The sequence below is a fragment of the Mugil cephalus genome, chromosome 2 (assembly GCF_022458985.1).
Source record: "Mugil cephalus isolate CIBA_MC_2020 chromosome 2, CIBA_Mcephalus_1.1, whole genome shotgun sequence".
NCBI lineage: Eukaryota > Metazoa > Chordata > Actinopteri > Mugiliformes > Mugilidae > Mugil > Mugil cephalus.
Window position 1 is genome coordinate 2367117 of NC_061771.1, and position 17979 is coordinate 2385095.

Here is a 17979-nt window from a genome sequence, read left to right on the forward strand (position 1 = left end):
AGAAAAAAAGAAGTACAATCTTGCATACACACAAAAACTCTTCATCAGACTGGTAAGGTGATGGCAAATCATCAGAGACCTCAGCTGTTTACAGTATTATATACATCCAAAAGCATGTCAGTGTTTATTTGAGTGCAAAACTAAGACTGTATCTTGAGTGCTGGCTGGAGACCCATGTGGAGATGCATTTTAATGCCACAGGTTTAAACACAGGTTTAAGTTGGCCACCTGTAAGTCACTGTAAGTGACTTAAGACAGAAAAAAATGAATGGCTAAGTGCTTTCTTCCAGATTGTGCCTCTACCACATAATAGTCTTTTAGTCCTGACCAGGAGCAGCCAGTCCTGAGGACAGTAAAAGTTTGTCCATCATTCTAAATGATGATGGCAACAGACCTGCGCTCTACCCTTCAGAGAGCAGGGTGGCCACAGGGAGAGGCATTTTGCATGAAAGCTGCAAAATAGTGGAACTCAAATGAAATGGCGTTGAGATTACGCAGAGAGAGTCAGCAGCGTAAGGAAGCAGGTGACGTCATATGAGAGAAACATCTGTCTCCTATTGGTGTGTGGGTGGGTGTGTGCGTGCATGCTGCAGGGGCCGGACTCCTATGCCTTTACTCAGAATGGCCAGGCTTCACATTCATAGTTTTTTACATTGCAATATAACTCACTGTTTATAGCAGAGGACTAGGATAGAGAAGTGGCTTTGTCGTTTCGTTCGGCATAGTTCGGGGGCCACATACAGCCAAATCATCTGAAGCAGGCTGGAACATAATAATGACATAATAACAACTCCAAAGATTTTCTCTTTTTTTTTTCTGCAAAATATTTACATTTAATGAACTCTCCTTGTAACAACCTGAATTTTATTAAAAATATTTTGGCCCATTGTTGCGTTATGTCCACAGCTATTTCTAAAAGAGTGCGACCCCTAGTGGACAACTTCGGAATATAATTATATAGAATTACTTTTATGTAATTTTCACACTTTGCATATTTAACTCACGGGCCAGATTGCACTCTCTGACTGACCAGTTGTGGCCAGCAGGTGTTTGACACCCCTGGCCTAGGTATTTACAGTTTACCACAGGCTCACATGCTCTGAAATATTTAGTAACCAGGTATTTTAGATAAAATGACATGCAGCAGTCTTGTGTGTCTTGACTGTCTAGTGCATTCTGCATGATATTTATGTTATCTTTTTGTGTTATTCTTTATTGTTTGATTTTCCAGACTTAAGTGTGCGTATTGTACTAACCACCACAACGAATTCCTCATATGTATGAACATACAGTATGTATGATTCTGATTCTGATTCTGATTATCATTTGCTGGGATCCCCATTACCTCATTAAAAAGGATTTCCCTTCCATTTTCATATGTTAAGTTCTGTTCATATTTTCATATGGAATGATGTTAATGACTGACTGATTTGAAAAAGAAACTTGTTATAGAGAAAAAATAGAAAAAGTCTCTGACACCAAGTCCCTGGGTCCAAAGAGAGCTTGCTAAGGACCTTATGTTGCAGATAAAGTTAGTATTAGTCAAGTTCTTCAAAAAATAAAAACAAAACATATTAGAATATGATGCAGAGTTGAAATGTTAGTTAGCAAATAGCAAAATATGTAAAATACCTATAAGGCCGTGCAGCTTAAGAACACAGAAACAAAATCTATTCTGCTATTGCCATTCTCTGTCACACTGTGGTCCTTAAGGTTAATTGGGTGTAGCAACGTTTTAAATAAACAACCTTTGCCTGAAACAGGGGCTTCTTTGTGGTGTGGCAAATCCAAGCCAGTTCCAGCAGATGTCATACAGTGAAATCTACAATAGGAAATAGAGAATTATGTATTTAGAATCCTGACTTGATAACAGGGTGAATTGAAGGACTATGCATGTGAAAAGCCAGTGCCTTCTCGGGCCACCATTCTGAAAACTTAATTGAGCGTTTCATTGCAGCTGTAGTTAAAGGTCATGTTCTAGCTCCGTTGCTTTTGAATATGCCTGGGAATTTATCAATGAATTGCCACGTTTTTGCTGGGCCAAGATGGAATCAAGAAACTTGGCACTAGCTGAGTGAAAACATCCTTTATGACTAGTTGGAGTGGCATGCAGCACAAATGGTTCAGTGTCTACACCCCTTCCTTGCCAGCAGAGGAAGAGTTTCCTCCTTCCAAATTGTTGCCTGATGCTTAGATGATGATGTGGAGATCTCTAGAGACATTGTACATACAGCAAACTCACGTCTTCCATCTCCTCGTCCTTGCTCATTCACATTTTCGCCCTCCAATCTGACATGCTTTCCTTCCTCGAATTACTCGTGAAACTTAACTGTCTGATGTCAGCCCATACTCAAACTGTCTTGTCAGTTGGTGATGACTCATAGTTGGGAAACACGGATCTGTGAGCTGAAGAAGACTAATGCTGCAGGCTGAGCCCTCATCTGATGGAAACCAGTCATGCAGCTCAGTTTATAACAAAACATCAGCAATAAAATGTTATTCCCTGTTGAGACAGGACTCTCTGCTTAACTGCGGTTCGAGGATGAATTTTCCGTCCCTGCAAAACTATCATTTATCAGATGCTGATATGACTTTGCAAGTTTCCTTTTCTTTAGCTTGACCCAGGGTTCAGTATTGCTGCCTTCTTTAATATACAGCCACTTACTTTTGTTTTGTTATGTCCCTTCCAATTCCAAAGGCTACTGGACAGGACCTGTCATCACTGTTGGAGCAGAAATAAAAAACAGACCACAAATCTAGATCTCCAGACGCACACGTTTAAGTTGAAATGGCCAATTTGTAGTGCACTTTGTAATAAATCACGTGATTTATGACAAGAGTAATGAGCCATAATATTTTGGATTTTATTGCCAGCATATTTCTTCAACTATTTATTCATACTTTTGTGTCAATGAAACGGTGGGAATCATGAGAGGCTGATACTGTTCTATCAGGAAGGAAAGATTTTCTTTGGAAATGTTGTTGTGTAACTTGTTGATTTTCATTTGTTATTTATTCTAGTCAATTCGTAGGTTAGTCATGGATTAATATTATCACTATGCAATATCACATTTTAATACTCAATTATAAGAAAATTTGGAAATCTTTCAGCAGTTGTTTGTTTATGTTTTTGGGCCGGACCTCTGGAGATGCCATGTCAACACAGTGGCTAGCTCAAGCAAATCAGGCAGGCTTCCATCTGGACGACCTTCAAGTCAGAACCTCCTACTGAAAGACCCTAGCCAACACATACACATATCCACGCATGCACACATACTTAAAACACACTCTATCTTCGACCACTGGGACCTCCTCCCTGAAGCCTGAGATTACGTCTTTAAAACTCACTAACAATAAGGGTCTGATTAAATCCAGAATGGATTCAGAAAGTAGTGGAACCATTTGTAAGGCGAGGCTTTCATTTATCCCGCACACCACCACTAACGTCTGTGTGGCGGTGGCGACCTTGTCTTTTGGAATCTGTTGACTGGTCCAGTGTCATGTCCTGCAGAACCTGCCACTTTATTACTGGCTTAAAATGTATAATCTGTTATGTAATCAAATAAAAAGATGCAGTAAACATGTGTAAATAGCTATTTAAAGCATACTCTATTGACTTCTCTCTTTTCTTTTTCAGAAATCATTGATGACCTTGCGCATCTTGTGGACAAGACGGATGACCGGATTCGGAATGAGACACGGCGGGTGAAGCTGGTGGAAACGAAGTCAGCCTCTTGTGGTGAGCCTTCCTCATTTTTCTTTATAATATACTATGCAGCGTCTTGGTCTTGTATCAGGGACCAGAGCAGACTGTGATAAATATGTATATATAAAAAATGTACTTGTTAGACCATTGCTGTTACGGAGGAAGCTGCTGTGACTGCTGTGAGACACAGAGTTGGACCACTGTCAAAAAGTATATCATCTGACTACGACACAATTTGCCAACTTATTTTCTAAGAACACAAAAACTTTATTCAACATTCAGTCATTGTTTCTAGAGTCATATCCAGATAGAACAAATGATGCTGATGGGGCTGAGCCCTCTGGGTATAGAGCATGTTGTGTCTGAATGGAGGGTGGACTGGCTGTGTCTGCCACGCCTGCGAACATAGTTTCTATGGTTTTAAAAGCATCTCTGTCTTACTAGTCCTTTGAGGCATCTTCAAACATCATTCAGGGTTACAAATCATCCACCTCTGTTCTCTCATGTCCACACTTTGCAAAGTTGAGCTGTTCACTGTCAATGCACGGCCCTGCCCTGCCATTACATACTTGGGTTTGTTTCAGTGGGTAATGCTTTGCAGAGGAGAACAGCTGCCACGAGATGTGTGTTAGCTGGCTAAAGCCAACCTATGGAATCTGGCAGCGTTTGCCCTGTGACATGCCAGAGCACATCGCTATGGCAAAGGCTGCATTGTTGTGCACGAAGCTCAAGCTAACAGCCTGTCACAGACAGAAACAGAGCAGGTCAGCCCCCAGAATGCTTCATTCTGTTGGTCGTGTCCCCATGGTGCCCGAGCGTGAGTTTGTTTGAAGATCCCAGAGCTCATATTGTGTTAGAATCAGGACACTTTCTTTCTTTTTGTTTACCTAGTTCTTTTGCTGCCCCAAGTCCCTTCATCCTCTCCTCAGTTCCAGGCTGAAGAATATTCATGCACTATGTGTGCATGTTTGTGTATGTCAATGCTTGTATGTAATACCATGATTATATTGCATTGTGCTTATTTTTTCAAGGGTACAAATTCTTGCAACTGTGTTTGCAAGGCATGTTCTTGTGCATGTGTGTCTGAAACCATCTTGGTGAATGGAAAATTCCCCTATGGCCTTCTTCACTCTCACCTCTTTGCTCTCTTTCTTTTTTTTCCATTCTGCTCTGTCATCCCCTTGCTCATCTCCTCAGTTGTTTGACACACGTCTTTGTGTCAAGCAGAGAAAGAACTGAAAATACCACATGCCACAAATTGTTTGGAGGGCTTTCCCTCTTTCTCCAGGGCAGCGTGTTTATAATTCCTTAGCTTTAAGGCTTTATTTATTTTTGAAACCACATCTCATCCAAAGCCGGTGTTTGGTGTTATGTCTCAGTCGAGTCCTTGTAAAGTTAGGAACGTCTGGCTTTGACAGCCGAGAGCATACTTGACATAGCTATTGGGAGCTGCCACATTGTAATGGACACACAAACTTAGTGTTAAAAGCTGGAAAACCTTCTAGAAATGTGAAATATGTTTTCCACTGTAGGATTGTCAATATGATACATCTGTACACTTAAGTTACTGTCATGGCAGTTGCATGTGCTTGCGTGCATCTCCAGATCACAGCTGAATGCGGACAAAGGTAAGCTAACCTATAGGACGGGTCATCTTACCAAATTCATGGTTCCTGTAGCGTACTGTGCATGACTGGTGTCTGTCATGTTGTGAGGCATTCACTGTGCTGCACCATTCTGGATTCCTGTACATGTTGGTGCTTAGTTCATCTGTCATCATGCAGTAGTGACCAAGGACCATGAATCAAATGCCTGAAAAAGACATTTTCTGCAGTGAGAAGAACAAAGGGTCTCATTTTAACATTACATTTGGTATTGGCATATGTTTTTGCCATTGCAAACAATAAATTGACAGTCTACTACCCAGACTTAAATACCATTCTTTTTTTTTTCTTCTTTTTAAACCAGTGAACCACTGCGTTCACTAGAACCTCATGAGGCTCATTCACAGTCTCTCTACCACTCACTTTTGGCTCATTTTATAGACTGGCTTTGAGTTTGGTGGGATTAGCCTACAGCACCAAAGGATCTGTTGGAGTGTAGTTAAAGCTTCACCGTCAGACATCATAAGTGCTTGAACAGCAGAGCTAATCCTCGGTTCAATTCTGAAACCCAGAGAATCCGACAAGTGGCTCGTGTCTAAAGTAGGTTTGGACTGTTTGGACTAGAGGGGCGTCTTAAGAGAGTGCGGGAGGAGGACAGCCTTTTGTAAGTTTGGGAAAGAGTAAGGTAGATAACAGTGTCTAATAAATTGTAGTATTAGTACTTTTAACTTCAAACTAAACCCTAATTTTGCTCATTAGGGTTAAATTTGACTTTTAAAAATGCTATTGTTCCTCTTATTGTTTTAACATGGTATACTGTAACATAGAAATCAGAATTGACAGTTAAATATGTCTCATGCAGTTGATGTAAGATTTGCTTAAATTTACACATGCTGCTAATGATGTTTCCACATTTGAGATTTTGCTCAGTGAATGCCGAGTTGAAGTAAATTTGCCTTTTGCCAGTTTTGCCTGGGCTCGGGGGAGAACAATTCTGGTCCTTGTTAGTGTTCTCTGACCACAAGATTACACCAGGGCGCATCTAGTTTCATCTACTAATGCTGCACCTTTAATATTAATAATATTTAGTATTACCTCAACATTGTTATTTATTGGCAAACCAGCAACTTTAAGTGCATGACGCCTAGAGTATTATAAAAATATTCATAGCATCTAAGACGAATGGCTCAACTGATGGCATCACAGGGTGGTCCGCTGCTTTAGATGGATTGTCTTGACACGAGATATCGACAGTCTGAGACCTAAGAAAATAAAGCACGTTATTCCCTGACTACGCTGTATCTTGAATTCTACTCTTAGAACTGCCGCAAAATTTGGTACAGTTTATGGTTCTCTGAGAATGAATCTTACCGCGTTGGGCAGTTCCTTGGTTCTCTTTGTCAAATCACCACGTGGTTCAACAAATGGATAGATATCTGTTGGTGCAAAATAACTTGGTAATCATCATCCATCACAAAACTAAGTAATTCATTCTCCATCAGCCTTGGCCATGCATTGTGTTAATTTGCAAATTTTAACTGAACTATCTACTTTGCTTTATGTAATATTATCAATAATTGAAGTCCATCTGAAATCCCATTTAGTAATTATGATTAGAACATTTGAAAGCTCAAGTAATCTCTGTCTTTATTCAGTGCATTGTTAAACGATTTTCAGGATCTTTTTATGTGGGCCGGACAGAAGAGTATGTTGGTGTCTGTGTGTGTTTGACAGCAGCTGGAAGGCTGCCAGAGTGTCTGTGTTGCATTGTAGGGAAGCAGAGACAAAAGTAAACAAACTCTCACTGTAGCCTGCATGCCACAGGTAGCCAGTCTATAAAGACACCTAACCCTAACCCTAACCCTAACCCTGCCCCCATGACATTTGGGCAGATAAATCTACCTGCAATTAAATTAGCTGCCCTCCAGCTAATTAGTAGTATATCGTCACTACTTTTCCACTGGACATATTTAGTTGATTGCTCATTCAACAAGTTGAAGTGTATGATTTTCTTATGTTTTATAAGAAGGACGCTTACAATGAAGGTTGTTCAGAATCTGTGGCTCAGTGTGACCTCTGTAATGCAAGAAAAGGACTCCATGCTTATAAAAACCTAAAAATATATAATACATTTCATCCTTATGGTATCACACTTTTTCCCCTCAACAGTTGAGACAGGAGATTCATTTTTATTAATATAGACTCATGTATGCTGTAAGACCCCACCACGTTGTGTTGGAAAATACATGCTTATGCATATGTTAGCTTATACTCAATCCACTAAGAGTGCTTGTCCCCTTCAGCAGCTGATAAATGTTGAATGTCACATTAATCTTGTTAACTTAACATTTGTTCCCTTCCTTCTGAGGTCAGCCGTGCCTTTTGTGGTCCAAAAAGGCCTTTGAACTTTAAGCAGTGGGCATGGCGGGAGTAGGGAGGGAGGTTCAGGGGTTGTCTCTGTCTGTCCAGGGTTCTCACCAATTATTGGGCTTCTCTGTGATTTGTCTTACTGATGTGTCTGAAAATTGCTGAGATGGGATGGACCCAGACTAGGGCCTCTTGGGTGGTCAGTCTTGTCAGCAGACGCCGACCATCTCCCTCAGCATCACTGTCACAGCCGAGCTAATCTATTTGGGAAGCAAATGCCATCATTGTCATTAGCCTCTAGGGGCCCTCTGAGGGTCAGGAGGAGCTTGTTTAATTACCGAGGCAGACAGGGATGGTCCAAAGAGAAGGGTGAGGGTCAGGGTCTGTGTTCAGCATGGCTTCATGGCCAACTGTTACGCGATGTTAGAGACTGTGAGAGCCTTGCTTCACAATACCATGTGTGATACACAACTCAGCCTTTATTACCATTGATGCTGTCAAGCTGAGCTGCTGACAGATGTTGGAGCAGGCTGAATGAAATTCTCATGTCTGAATCTAATATGGACTGGGTGTCACTTGGGTATCGTTTACACCAAAACAAAGATAATTGCTGTATATCTGTGTGTGTATTTGCTTTAAGCTCGAGGCTTTTAAAGAGTGATCACAAGTATTTCTAGTATGTTTCTGCTTTGACATTTATATTATGCCCACATGTGTAAGTTATCAAGAGGAAAGGTCCTGTCTAGACCAGTGATAACTCCTAACGTGAATGTCCTGTAGACCTACATGTGAACACCTTCCTCTCAAACAGAAGTGTACAGTACTATGTTCGAAGAATTAGAATTATGAATACATATAGAGAAAGAGAGTCAGCCACAAATAGAGGTAACAAGAGAAATGGTTGGCAAAAGTGGCACTGAAACTAAAACATCTGGAGCCCTTGCAGCCGTGCCGCATGTATTCTGGCAGGGAAACCTTGCATTTCATCAGACCACCATAACCACTGCAGGCAATTTGTTCAGCATGGCTTCTATGTATCTCGCTCTGTCTCTCTTTCCCTCTGGGAGAGACAACCAATTAAACCACAGAGGGGAATGCTGAAGGAGAAAAGCCAAAGAATGAGAGAAATGTAAACCCAAAGCAATAAGGCTGGGAGAGAATACCAGCAGCATGCTAAATAACGATGGACAGCTTCAGTGTCCAATGGAACTATTGACAGCTCTGAGACCAGCCAGAGATGCAGATATTTGAAATCATCACTCCTGTCTTGTTTTAGAGGAAGAAGAAGGGGACAAGGGGGCACTGCCCTCATGTGTGTGGTTGTGGTTTGTGGTGTAGGTTATAGAAGAGAAGGAAAGAGGGTAAGACCACCTCATCTTATTACATGTTTTTATAAGCATGACACATGCAACCCTGCATCACTTATCTTTTATGTCCCCTAAAAGATTTAGAATATGGAGCCAATCATCCTTCTTTTAGTCCTTGTCTTTTATTTGTCTCTCATGGTTAAGTTTGTTCTCTGCGTTCAACCACATGCGCAAAGCAGTGGGCAGTCATAACACTGGCTCAAGACGCTGGGCATAAGGCTGTGACCCATGCAGGGATTGAACCCACAACCTTAATATTAATGGCAGAATTGTTTTTTTTTGTTGTTGTTGTTTTTTTTTTTGTTTTTTTTTTGACCAAATGACTAGGACAAGTAATCACAAGCAATCCCTGGTTTAAAGGAATCGTGGTGGCAGTTCAGCAAGAATCATGATGTACTGGTGTATTGTACTAACCACAGCAGAAGCCAGGCTTCAGGCTTCAGATTTTATACATTCTTTTTATTATTGTTTCTCATGGATGTGTTTCCATAGCTTTTTAAAGCGGCGCATTCTTAGGCAAATAATTAGCAGTTATTTGAGAGTTAAACATGTGTGTGTATAAGGTATAATTACATTTTTTTTGTACCGAGTGTAATTAATCTCAAATATAGAACCGAAACAAATATTTTTGAGCATATCCCTTAAATAAAAAAAGCATTCCTTCCTGGAGGACACTTTTATTTAAAATACTTAAACTGTGGCATGTCTTTACTGCAGCCAACACACATAAATGCTGATATGATATTCCTGCAATAACCTATACTTAACACATAAAAGATCTGACCGAGAGATTTTATTAATCATTTACCATAACTTGAGCTTTGGTACTGAATACTAATCTTTGGAGTAAATCGCCTGTGATTTAAATTATTTAAGGTGTTTCTAAAAAAGTTACATCTAATTATATTTACCAGGCTAATCAAAAAGGATAGATTTTTAATAAAAGGCTTCTAAAAGATGTCCATTTGCTTGACTGAGCATAAAACGTCTACCTGTGGTGGATTGGGGGTGAATTTTACAACATTTTTTTTCCCCTGGGTGGTGACTATAATAAAAACTGTAATATTTTCAGGTCCTGGGGGTAAAGCACTTTGATGAAGTGTGAGTGAGGTTTTGCACATTTTTTTTCTCTGCTGCCATAGTATCAGTGAAAAACAATGATTATCCTCTCAAGGCGGAATCAGAAACACATGCCTATCACAGTGTGCAATCTGCAGCAATAAAGCTTTTGTGGCCGTTGAACGCATGTAAATTGCATTAAGTCATCAAGAGAAGAATGGTGATACGCTGCAAGGGCATGAGTGCTCGGGACTTGAGTTAGATCAAGGACTTTGAAAATTAGCAGTGAGGTATGTAGGCTTCTTACCTCTTCCAAGTGTATTCCCTCGAGCCTGCCGAATTTCCTCCCCTTCCCTCCGAGTCTGCCTCGGATCGGGTTTGGAGTTTCTCAGCTGCTTGACATTTGACTTTTCAACTCTGTAGTTGAAAGGATTTCTTTAAGGTTTATTCGCACTTGAGTTATAGCGTTGTAACATTAATTCAAAAATGTCACGATAAAATACTACCTCATTTGATGAAACGTTAGCTTGTGTTTTCCTTTCATTGACATAGTTTGATTTCCTGATGCAAGACATAGTCAGAAGATAAAGGCAGTAAAACTTACAGGAGCTTCGGCCACTTATGTATTCATTGGTGCCATTTTCAGCTTTTTTCCTCTATGTTTAAAAATAGTAAAATTTATAAATATTCTTAAAACAAGAGTAGAGATCACTCTAAATCATGCCATCCTCATATACACGTCCATATGTTTTTGGTCATGTTTGTTACTGTTTTGACTGTTTATCAAAACATATTCAAATTACATTTATGTAATGACTATACACTTACTGTGTATGGCTTAATTTAAATACATTTTTCCAGCTACTTTTAAAAAAGAGTGGCTACATATTAGAGAGCTGTAATTCGGAAACCTTTTATTTCATTTTAGACGTGAATACTGCATACTGTACTTCATGTCCGTGCTCATTACATACCTATAACTTAAAAACTAAAGTAGCAAAAGCTGTGTCAGACCTATGACTATGACTCTGGCTATCGGAGAGGAGAAATATACGACATTTACGTAAGTGTGGACCCGAAAAACCTCAGCCTGGCCCTGCTGGTTTTGTCTTCATCATCTGATGTCCATCTCTCTGCTTGTCTGTCATTTGTTTCCTCCTCAGGGATGCTGGTGGTGATCGTGCTGCTTCTTATAGCCATCATAGTGATCGCCGCATGGCCTGTGTAGCGGAAGACCATGGCGACGCTCGTGGACGTGAGTCGGACAGCTACGGTGGCAGTTTGACGCACAATCACCAGTTGAAACTTTTGCATCAGCAGTGCACAGGTGCAGACACAGACTCTTTAAACATCTCCTCTCACTCTGAAATTTAAGTCACTGGGAACTGACCAAGCAATGAAATGTGAAATGAAGACTTATGTCCTTTAGCAGCACAGATGAATACTTTTATACTGATGGCAACGTCTGGGTCAAGGCACTGTAGCTTTGTAAAAGGCTTTTTTTCTTCTTCTTCTTTTTTTTTTTTAATATTTCTTTGGTGTAAATTGTATTCTTTAATATATTTTCAATTGTCTAACTCATGAAAACATTAACTCATCAAACTGTTAAATTATTTGTAGGTGTGTAACGTTTTGAAAATCATTGTAGACTGGACTTTGGCGAGTGTTGACTGATCGTATGTAGGCACCAGGAGCTTTCCTTTCCTAGGTCTGTGTGTGGCTGGGCTGCTCTGGGTACAGTAATTCCGCAAGCTTTGCAGTATTCACACTCACTTATATTTACCCATGCATTACTGTAGCAACTGTAATGTTATCTTTTTATCTGGACTTTAGAACGTTTATAGAAGAGCCCACAGCCAAAACAAACATATCGCCTGTGGTACTAACATGGCTCTTTTCCTTCCTTGTAAATCAGTTCAGCTTGTAATTTCTAATAAATGACATTTCAAGTTAATAGCCCCTGGACTCCTGTCTGTCTGCAATCACCCTGGAGGACTGGAGTGTTTTGTAACATGATATTCAGCTGGGCTGGAACTGAAAAAATAACTCACTGGCACTGGCACCACTTTCATACTTTCCATTCCGAAATCTGCATATTATTTATTTTTACAGTACGTGTAATGATGCTGCAATCAGTGAATGGAGAACAGCTGCCACAGTATAAACCTCCGAACTAAAAAATAATATAATCACGAAACAATAAAAGTGACAGAAGTGAACACGTTTTCAACATAACAAGAGTTTATTTCAACTGAAATATCTGAATTTAGTTCTACCAGGTTGGTGTGTTCAGTAGTTATTATTTCCTTCTTTAATGGCAACGATCTAAACAACCACAAACAAGTAAAAAAAAAATTGAAAAAGACAATAAAATCCACAATGTCTTGTGTCATTAAATATATTCATATATAATAACCATAATATATTAGTAGGCATTGTAAAACAGCATTGCAAAGAGTCTTTGCAATGGTGACAACAACATTTACAATTCATAGTATGAACACAAAGCAATGCTTTGACGGGTATGTGTGTAGCATTTCGTCAGGAAGCTTGTCAAACCATTGCTCTGGAGTCAGATGTAAAATTTACAGCATGAGGTTACAGAGACTAGTGAGGTGTGATTACACTGTGAGAATTTAAAAAAAGACGTAACGTTATGTTGTACGTTTAACAATAAAAGGCAGGAGGAGCATGTGAATATATCATTAATTGTTGTCAGAGTTGGAGAGGACGTAGCATCATGAAAGCCCAACCACTGGATTGATTGTACAGTAATTCCACCAAACCTTAAATGTAAATAATGACAAATACACATCAGTCTGCTTCTAATTTAGAGGGATTTTAGATCATAAACAAAACTGTTATTTTAATTCTAAGTAGGTTTCTATAATAATGCAATCAGTTGTCATTTTAACAAAGTTAAGCATTAGGTACCACATCTTTAGATGACCTCATCTAGCATATGTAAACCTTCTGTTCACATATTCCAGAGCTGTGGAAATAGAAAAGGCGCTTCATTTCATTTTGAGAGATAACAGATACATGTCGCTGTATTTATCTGGTTGTGTTCTTAAAACAAACTCTATCTGATGATAAATCAGTTAAATCTCTAGGCTTTTTTTCTACAAACCTGAGCTGTGTTTCCCCCGAGCTTTCCTCAGAGAAATCCAAACTGAACTGCATACAGATAAACGAGAGAAGTGGTCCAAATCGAGCAGCGACTAGTGATTGCAGTTCACTCCATTCCTGAGTGTCGGGAGTGAGGAGAATTAACGTGGCAGGTGAATGGGAGGCTGCACGCTGTCCTTTCGGTGAATGTACAGTCATGCATCCTGTTCGCAAAGGAATGTGTGCGCTCCGTAAAGGTATTTATCTGCCATCCCATTGTACTGTGGGAGCGTGAGGTGGATTCCAAGAGCAAATTTGAATAATGGTGTTGAGCACTTTTTATGTGTGCTTTTTAAGTTTACATTTTCCTGCAGGATCAGGATTCATCGCTGCACCATATGAGGTAAGAAAGCTTTATTTTCATTATGCCAATTCTTTGCTTATTATTATTGCTTTCTGCATAAAGTTTAAATGTACCTGTTTTAGTGGTTCGTAGCTGCCCACACTGTTAGTGCAAGGCAGAGGTCAAGCAAAAGAATATTTTTCTTTCTTTTGACATGTTTTGCAGCGTATTTCATGAGCTGGCATAAAAGAATAAGTCTTAAAAACATATTTACTGTTGAACCTGTGATGTGATATTTGCACTTCTTTGCCCATGTCCACAATAACCTGCGTAACCTAGGTAACCTTCACAGTTCCAATTATTCTATGGTAGAGCAAGTGTAGTACTAAATTTACAAAAGAATATCATTCTGAATCTACGTATGAGTCCATATTCATTCTAATCCCGTTAACTCTACCCATGAACATCTCACAACTTTGTAATTATTTTTGGAAGACTCTGTGTGGCAGGCCTGTTGTCCTCCAAGTCTCTTGTTATATGGGGTATGTGAAATAAAGAATTAAAACGAAATCACAGTTGCTGAAAGTAATGAAAGTGAAATCAGTGATTTTAAACCAACAACCCCATGAAAAAAAAAAAAAAAAACAAACAAACAAAAAAAATAACATTAGTACCACAAGCAGCACCATACAGTGAACTGAACACTGCAGTCTCAAATGAGACGCTTTCACATGCATCCACCACCAAAATTGAACAAGTGAAGTTTGAGTGGGGGTGAATCAGGTCAGAAATGCTTTAGTTGATGTATATATTTTCTCCTTGGTCTTCTTCTGTTACTTGCATGTTGTAAATCTGGAAAAGTCCTGTCAGATCAAAATGTAGGACGGCAGATTTATTGTCGCTTGATTTGCCGATATACCTGAACTAGGGAAAGAATGCAGCTCATTGATATCTAAGTGTATGCACATCTGTGGCTTAGCAACAATAGTTTTTATGGCACAAATTTCAGTGAAGGAAAAGGTAACTGTCTAAATCGTAGGTGAAGGTTTCTGATGAAACAAGCTTGCTTCTAAGAGTACAGTAACAAAACAAAAAAAAGCATGCAGAGGCAAAATTGCAGCTGTGTTTAAGTGGTTTTCTGTCATTTTTGCACCAGCAGAAAATGTCCAAACATAAAATATAATGATTTCATACCGGGATAAAGAACACAAATAACGTTATATACTGGTAATAGGTGCAAACTCGGCAAATCCACAAGAGAGAAAGTAAAATAAACCATTAAACCAAATCTGCAAGATGAGCTCCTTCAACAAAAGTTCTCTAAAAAAAACAAAAAAAACAAATCATCCTAAATAATTCTCTTCATGCGTCTACACAAAAAAGCAGCGACATCAACAGTCTCTTCTCTGTCTGTGGTCCTCTGTCTTTCTCCCCCCATTCTCCCGCTCTGCTGTACTCTTTGAATTCCTCTCCCTCTCTGGCATCTTCTCCACTTCTTTCTTCCGTTTATGGCTTCTTGCACTTGCCTTTCTTCTCACGCTGCTGGAACTTTCTGAGCCTGCGTGCCCACGTGTCCCTCCACTGGATGACCAGGCTGCCTTTGTCTGCCACCACCCCGCCCTGGCCGGGGGAGTCCTCGTCGTTCCCCAGGAGCAGGTACTTCTTACCGGGCTTGATCTTTGGACACTTGCAGGCCACGTCTTTGGCACGTACCCACAGGAACTGGTCGCCACGGCGAATGCGGCTCTCGCCCTGCTTGTAGACGGAGATGATGTTGACGGTGAATTTCCACCACTCACCGGATTTGTCTGCCTTCAGGATGTGCACCTGGACAGCTGCAAATAGAAGCCAGGAAGGTGACAGGCATCAGTTAATGTGAACATTGTTCTGTCGCATTCAGCACACATGCAGTGGTACAGTCTACCTTATCAACAAGGCTAGAAGTCGGCCCCAGTCTGGAAAGAGGCTGCAGAATTGAGAGATCACACTTTGACACCTCCTGAGAACACTGGAGATGTGCCCCTCATAGGCCTCCTACGTTTAGGATATTGTTTTTCTTTTCTTTTCTGTTCAGTTGAATTATTACACCGGACCCAAACTTTTTATGCATTTTTAGGCATTCCAGCCTTTTCGCTTATATATATATATATATTTGTTTTATTGCACTTAATAAACACAGTAGGAATCGTAAGGGAAAATTGAGCTTAATGTGAACCATAAGCACTGAGTCAACCAACCAAGGCAGTGAAAAACAAGCAATAAGTGATAACATAATGGAAATGGTAAATGGGCACCGATGTGCTGAAAAGAAAAATCCCCTGATGATTTAAATAATGTCAGTGAGGAGAAAAGGCAGGTTTATGTTCAGCTATCATATAGAGCTTCATATGCATTAAGTCCATTACTACTGACACAGCAGCGTGATTTGTAATGTGATTAGGAAGCAGGGGAGGCTATTAGAGGCGTTAGCTGGAAAGACTCTCAGTGATATCACATGATGAATGAGGTGATATGGTCCTCAGAGACCGGGAGTGAGAGAAAGAAGGAGTGAAGACGAGGAGGAAGGAGAAGGCAGTCCCTCGTGGATCCTGTCCCAGTGTGTATCGATATGTGTTATATTGCCTAGATTTCTATTAAGTTCCATTACAGTTCTGCTGGGCAGCTTTTAAAATGAACCACTGTGTGACTGGATCACTGGTTTCACCTTCAGAGCTAATGGACCTGAACATCTCGGCAGCTTTGCCAGTAGGTTCTGTATGTGGTGCAGGTTTTGTAATATAGATTCTGAATCACTGCCTTGGGATTCATACTTTATAAATGCTGGAGATCACAAACTGCTTCAAAATTGGATTCTTTTTCAAAAAGAGTAATGTCCTCCTGACTTTGAAAAATGAAAGCATATCTGTTTCATTATAGTCTCAAGCACTATATTTAAGTATCAAAGGAACATTTTGAGATTTGAGGAAATTAACTTATTTGCCTTTGTTTTTCTGAGTTTTTCTGAGGTTCACAATGAAGCTAGAGCCTGAGGACTTGGGAAAATGAGAAAACAGACAACCAGACTCTGCCCAACTTTAAATATAGTCAGTTTTCTTTGTTTCATTGGATCTAACATCAAAGAACACGGATAGCAAGTTGTAGATTTGTAGACTGTTTGTTGGGCAGGCAGCAGAATCATGTGGGTGGCCTCTAACTAGAACCAATGGAAAGCTGCATAAAGTCACTGCTCCGGTCGCAATTTCTAATTTTTCCCATTCAGTCAGTGTTTTGTAGAAATTACAGCCTAGTTATATGATTTAGAGATGCTGGTAGGAACATTTTGTTACATTTAGATGGAGGCAGACTTACCTTATGACTCTCCTCTCTAAGTCGTAAACTCTTCATTGTTCTGTATCTACCCAGAGATTTTTGTTTGCCTCCACTTGTTTCCCTCTGTATGAAATGTGCTGCATAAATTAGGTGAGTTTAACAGGAGTTTCATTTATGCCTTCTTCTAGCTGATCTGGTATGACCTGACGGTGACCCTGTGCAGCACCTTGCATCCACCAGCTGCTACAACGTGTGTCCTTTTTGTCTTTGGACAACAACTGCCGTGCTCTGTGGACACTGAAATGCCTCCAGTAGTTCTGCTTGACATTTTGCTGAGGTCAGACATTTGCACCCTCTTGGCTTTTTACCCATGTCTTCATATACACCACAGAAGCTTGTAGCGCCATTTCTTAGCACAGCATGGCACCCAGCTCCTTGCTGATCTTTTCACAGCAGTCCAACGCCGGGGCGCTCTAGAGCCAAATTATGTGCGTTGTGTTTGGCTTTTTGGTAAACACTTCACAGAGATCTTGTTCTGGTCTGTTACTGAAATAAATATACTGTTACACATTATGAATCATGGATCAAGCCCCCTGGTAAGGGGGAGGCAATAGTGGATTATACGGAGGATGAGGAAGAACTCCAAAACGAAGGTGCATAGATTAGTGGATTATCAGTCAAACCATTCTAAAAACACAGTAATCAGATGTAATGTTTTGTTGCGCTGTTATATATGATACCTTATGTAGAACAATATTTGCGTCAGTGTAAATACTGTCTGTCTTAACTGGATAACAGAAATGATATCGCCAAAATTTGAACTAGAGGAACCTACTGAGTTCCCTACTTTTAGCAGAGAGACATAGAAATATCCTGCATCTGCCCACTGACATCAGGAGGAACTGCCATTGGTCTTTTGCTTGGTGCTATCTCAAACACTAGTACCAGCAGATTCCCTACACTTAACATGCACACAAAAACACATGCCAAATCAATTTTGGATGCTCACCCCACTTCACTTGGTTGTCTTTTGGACCTGCATGAGGGTACGGTAATGTGTTGAGTGACGCTTTCTCCTTCAGGACATACTGATGCCTGTTTTCACTTCTACACCTC

At 40.1% G+C, this 17979-nt stretch overlaps 2 protein-coding genes across 3 annotated transcripts in view; one reads left to right on the forward strand and one right to left on the reverse strand.

Moving 5' to 3' along the window:
* stx8 (syntaxin 8) overlaps window positions 1–12062 on the forward strand; it is a 37557-nt gene extending 25495 nt beyond the window's left edge. Inside the window, exons 7-8 of the mRNA XM_047578268.1 lie at window positions 3638–3739; window positions 11267–12062. Of these exons, the coding sequence (XP_047434224.1) occupies window positions 3638–3739; window positions 11267–11331 (167 nt within the window). The 3' untranslated portion in view covers window positions 11332–12062. The remainder of the gene's footprint in view (window positions 1–3637; window positions 3740–11266) is intronic.
* Window positions 12063–12322: 260 nt separating this feature from the next.
* The window catches only part of ntn1a (netrin 1a), a 56013-nt gene continuing 50356 nt past the window's right edge, over window positions 12323–17979 (reverse strand). For both annotated transcript variants that reach the window (XM_047578267.1, XM_047578266.1), the window contains exon 7: window positions 12323–15389. In XM_047578267.1, the coding sequence (XP_047434223.1) occupies window positions 15061–15389 (329 nt within the window). In that variant the 3' untranslated portion in view covers window positions 12323–15060. The remainder of the gene's footprint in view (window positions 15390–17979) is intronic.